Genomic DNA, 5,094 nt, shown 5'->3' on the forward strand with positions numbered 1-5,094 from the left:
AATAGAGAACCATGATCCAAGTCATTATGTTCAAGGCAATGCTAAATAGCATCAGTTTGTTCTTCAGAAAAACATCTGAGGTATACTGTAACTTCTCTGTAAAAATTGAGGAAGGCAGCAGGCATTCATGTATTCCTTCCAACAATAGGTGGCAAATTTCCTTTTTGATAAGTGTCAACAACAGATGTTTTTATAACTGTTCTGCAGATTCATTACAGCCTCAAATAACCTTAATTCAAACCCCAACAAAAATATTTTTAAGTCAAGAAATAAATACTGAAAACTACTGCCCTGTTTTTATTTACACTAGGTTAAATATCAGAATTTGCTAGTTCTGTTAACAGTTTCAGCTTTCCATTTCAGTTTTATACTGAACATTTAGGAATGGGAAGATTCATTAATATATTTTTAGTTTTAAGGAATTATAACTTTTATGCTAATATTCAATTGGGTTTTTTTCACACAGTGTACTTCTTTAAAAGCCTTTTTTCCCCGTTTGAGACCAGGTCTTATTATATAACCTTGTTGGCCTGGAACTTGCTGTGTAGAGAAAGACTTGCTTTGAACTCAGAGAGATCCAGTGTTTGCCTCTGCAATGCTAATCACCTGCTCCTCCACAGTTGACTACGCTCAATAAATTTTTGGAAGTACATTGTCAGTAGCAAATGTGGGATGTGAATACATGTAGATCTTTGGAAAAAGGCAATAGAAAGCTATTTTCCAACTGAAAGAATAAAAAAGTTCTGAAACAATATTTCCATAAAGTAGAAATGAGCTGAAAATACTGAGTTTTCCAAACCATGTGATGCTTCTATCTACGAAAATACTGTTATTTTACCAGAGCTTTGAATTATTTTTACAGCTTCCTAACCTTTATCATCAGCTGATTATATTTCTGTCTGACTCTGGGCAAAAGTATTTTTTCTCTTCTTCCTCTAACTTCAATAAATATAAAAATTATAAATATAGTAGCATGAAGTAACATAAATATACAAAATAAATAAGACCTATGGTGTGCAAGGTGGCTAAGTTTACTTGTTGCAATCCATGGGATTTTTAAGTTCAGATCCCTTGTAGCCATTTAAACATCTAGGAAGAGAGGCCATGACTGTCATCCTAGTTCTGAAAAGATGAGACTCGAGGATACATAAAAGAACTGGCCAGTGAGTCAAGCTGCATGGTTGAGGTCCATGTTCAATATAACTTTCTGCCATGAAAAATTATGGGGGGAAAGATAGAGGAATATACACTGATGTTTATCTCTTGCCTCTGCATGCATTTGTGTGAACAAAGGCATATATAATGTTAAGGGTCAGTTGACTCCATTTCTTTCTTTCTTTTTGTTTATTTATTTATTTATTTATTTATTTATTGCATTTTCAGATATTTTTTAACTTTTATGTATTTAAATTTCAAATGTTATCCCCTTTTCCAGTACCTGCCCTCCCAACCTCTTCTATGAGGTTACTCTCCCTCCTGCCTACCCACTCCCATCTCAACATCCTAGCATTGCCTACACTGTGGAATCAGCCTTTACAGAATCCAGGGCTTCCCCTACTGATGCCATACAATACCATCCTCTGCTTTATGCAGCTGGAGCCTAAGTCACCCCATTGGTTGGTGGTTTAGTCCCTGGGAGCTCTGGGGAGTCTAGTTGGTTGATATTGTTCTTCCTATGGGGTTGCAAACCCCTTAAGCTCCTTCTGTCCTTTCTCTAACTCCTCCATAGGGGTTGCAGTGATCAGTCTGATGGTTAGCTGCAAGCATCCTCATCTGTATCAGTAAGGCTCTGGCAGAGCCTCTCAAGAGAGCCCCATATCAGGCTTCTTTCAGCAAGCGCTTCTTGGCATCAGCAATAGTGACTGGGTTTGGTGGCTGCATATAAGATTGACAGACAGGTAGGGCAGTCTCTGGATGGTCTTTCCTTCACTTACTGCTCCACTCTTTGTCCCTGCACTTCCTCATGTGAGTATTTTGTTCACCTTTCTAAGAAGGACTGATGCCTCCACATTTTGGTCTTCCTTCTTATTGAACTTCGTATGGTCTGTGAATTGTATCTTGGGTATTCTGAGCTTCTGGGCTAATATCTACTTATCAATGAGTGCATACCATGTGTGTTCTTTTGTGACTGGATTACCTCACTCAGGATGATATTTGCTAGTTCTATCCACTTTCCTAAGAATTTCATGAAGCTATTGATTTTTAATAGCTGAGTAGTACTCCTTTGTGTAAATGTATCACATTTTCTGTATCCATTCCTCTGTTGAAGGACATCTTGGTTCTTTCTAGCTTCTTGCTATTGTAAAAAGGCTTGTATGAACTTAGTGAAGCATGTTCTTATTATATGTTGGAGCATCTTTTGAGAATATGCCCACAAGTAGTATAGCTGAGTCCTCAGGTAGCACTGTGTCCAATTTTCTGAGGAACCTCCAGACTGATTTCCAGAGTGGTTATACCAGCTTGCAATCCCACCAACAATGAAGGAGTGTTTCTCTTTTCCACACCCTCACCAGCATCTGTCATCTGAGCTTTCGATCTTAGCCATACTAACTGGTGTGAAGTGCAATCTCAGGGTTGTTTTGATTTGCATTCCCCTGATGACTTAGGATGTCAAACATTTCTTTAGGTGCTTCTTATCCATTCATTATCCCTCATTTAGAATTCTTTGTTTAGCTTTGTATCACATTTTTAATAGGGTTATTTGGTTCTCTGGAATCTAATTTCTTGAATTCTTTGGATATATGTCAATGTTAATTAATCAATTCATAATGAACTGTGATCCGAGAAGCAGTTTTGCCACTCCCAATGTAAATGCATTCTACAGAAATTGATGCTTTCCTTTTCAAATAATGACCAATTAAAAATAATTGTCCTAGTAAATAGTGCCCTATTGTGTACTTAGATTAGTTTAGAAATGTAATTATTTATTCTTCCTATGAATGTCTGTGTGTGCTGTTTGTGTACATGTGTAAGTAGTATATGCATGTGTGTACACATGATGGGTGGATAGTGTATGAGCCTTTTCACATGCATGAAAAGTCACAGAAAGGCACTGACTATGTTCATTTATTTCTTGCTGCCTTATTTACTTAAGACAAAGTCTCCAATTAACCTTGGCCACACTGGTTCGGGAAGAGTCATTGGGCTCAATAATATGTGACTTCACCAGTATTGCATTAAAACTGAGCTACCATAACTGATTTCTCCCATGAATGTTGTGAGTCAGAAATATAGTTCATGTTTGCACTACAAATGCTCTTACCTACTGGTCTTTCACCAAAACATTGTAAATGTAATTTGTTAATAATCACCAGAAACCACTATCAATCTCTTCCACATTTTCCTGATGGCATTCTTCATATCCTTATTCCTGAAAGTGTAAACCATAGGATTGAGCAGTGGTGTTATGATGGTTGCAAATACAAGAGCATTTTTCTCAGAGGAGAAGGCTGTAGGTCGAGCATATATTAAGATGCATGACACAAAAAACAAAAGCACAACTGTAATGTGGGATCCACAAGTAGAAAGAGCTTTACGTCTGCCTTCAGAACTGTGGGCTCTCAGAGAGAACAAGATGACACCATAGGAAACAAGCAAAATAGAGAATATTATGATGCAGATAGACCCACTGTTGGCAAACACCAAAATGACAAAAATGTGTGTGTCAGTGCAGGCAAGCTTCAGTAATGGGAACAAGTCACACATGTAGTGATCAATGATATTGGGTCCACAGAAGGGTAGCTGCAAAGTAAAGATAATTTGTATGATAGAATGTAAGAAGCCTCCAGCCCAGGACAACAGCACTAAAATACCACAGAGCCTCCGGGTCATGATAGAAGAGTAGTGAAGGGGCTTGCAAATGGCTACATAGCGGTCATAAGCCATGGCTGACAGGACAATCACCTCCATCCCAGTGAAGAAGTGGACAGCAAACAGTTGTGTCATACAACATTCAAAGGAGATGGTCTTTCTCTCATGAAAGAAGTCTACCATCATCTTGGGTGTTACAGTGGAAGAAGTGCATGCATCCAGGAAGGACAAGAATATCAAGAAGAAGTACATGGGGGAGCCCAGTAGTGCAGGGCTGTAGATGATGGTCACCACAATAATCATGTTGCCCCCAATCGTTGCCAGGTAGATCAACAAAAATATAACAAACAATATTTTTTCAACTTTTGAGTTCTGTGAAAGTCCAAGGAGAATGAATTCATTGATATAGCTTTGGTTTAGCATGATTCTTAAGAAGATGATGAATAAAAATCTGTTCATGTAATTCTGAAATTATGAGAAAAGAATATGTCATTCATGTTTATAAAATTACCATGTACAAGCTGGTCCTTTTTATTAGTTTTCAATTTAAAAATAATATAACATTTTAAACATATACTTTGTTATATTTATATATCATATAATGTTGAAGCTGATACAATTTATTGAATATTTTAAATAGCCACAATTAAATTATTGGAGATAAAACATTCACTTGGGTGAGAGGAGAACAAAAGCCTGTATTTGATCAGTCATATTTCATCAGTATTAATCAGGTACCTGAAGCAGACTATGAAAATTCAGTTTAAAGTATTCTTGATGTAAATGATGACCAGAATTTATTTCTTCCTTGACTGACCAGAATTCTTTCATATCTAATGAAACAAGATGCAAGAGGAAACTTAGGTCATACTTGAAAATCATGGATTCAAGTATACTAACAGTGCGAATTTTATTTGAATTTCCATTGAATTTATTTTTACTTAATAAAAGAAAAAAGTCTGCAGTACACTCTTAAAACACTACAAAAACAAAAACAAAAACAAGCAAAACACCAACCGAACAAAAAAGCAATTATTCTAGACTTAAAGTCCTAATCATAGTCATCAGGGGTAGAAACCTGTATTTCATTTCTGCAAAAGTCAACAACAAAATTGTTATGATCAAACAAAAGTACCTTTACTTAGGACTTAAAAGACACAAGCTGTGACATCTGTGATCTCACCACTCAATCAACAGGGTGAAGAATGATTTTTTATTTTTCTTTGTAAGAACTTCTTGGAAGGGAAGTATTTCTCTAGTCTTACCTTTTCTATAAAGCTTAAA

At 36.5% G+C, this 5,094-nt stretch overlaps 1 protein-coding gene across 1 annotated transcript; it reads right to left on the reverse strand.

The window, feature by feature from the left end:
• Positions 1 to 3,300: 3,300 nt before the first annotated feature.
• Or4c121 (olfactory receptor family 4 subfamily C member 121) lies at positions 3,301 to 4,233 on the reverse strand. Its single transcript, NM_001000356.1, has one exon. The coding sequence runs from the start codon at positions 4,231 to 4,233 to the stop codon at positions 3,301 to 3,303; it is 933 nt and encodes a 310-aa protein (NP_001000356.1).
• Positions 4,234 to 5,094: the final 861 nt, after the last annotated feature.

Source organism: Rattus norvegicus, chromosome 3, assembly GCF_036323735.1.
Source record: "Rattus norvegicus strain BN/NHsdMcwi chromosome 3, GRCr8, whole genome shotgun sequence".
Lineage (NCBI taxonomy): Eukaryota > Metazoa > Chordata > Mammalia > Rodentia > Muridae > Rattus > Rattus norvegicus.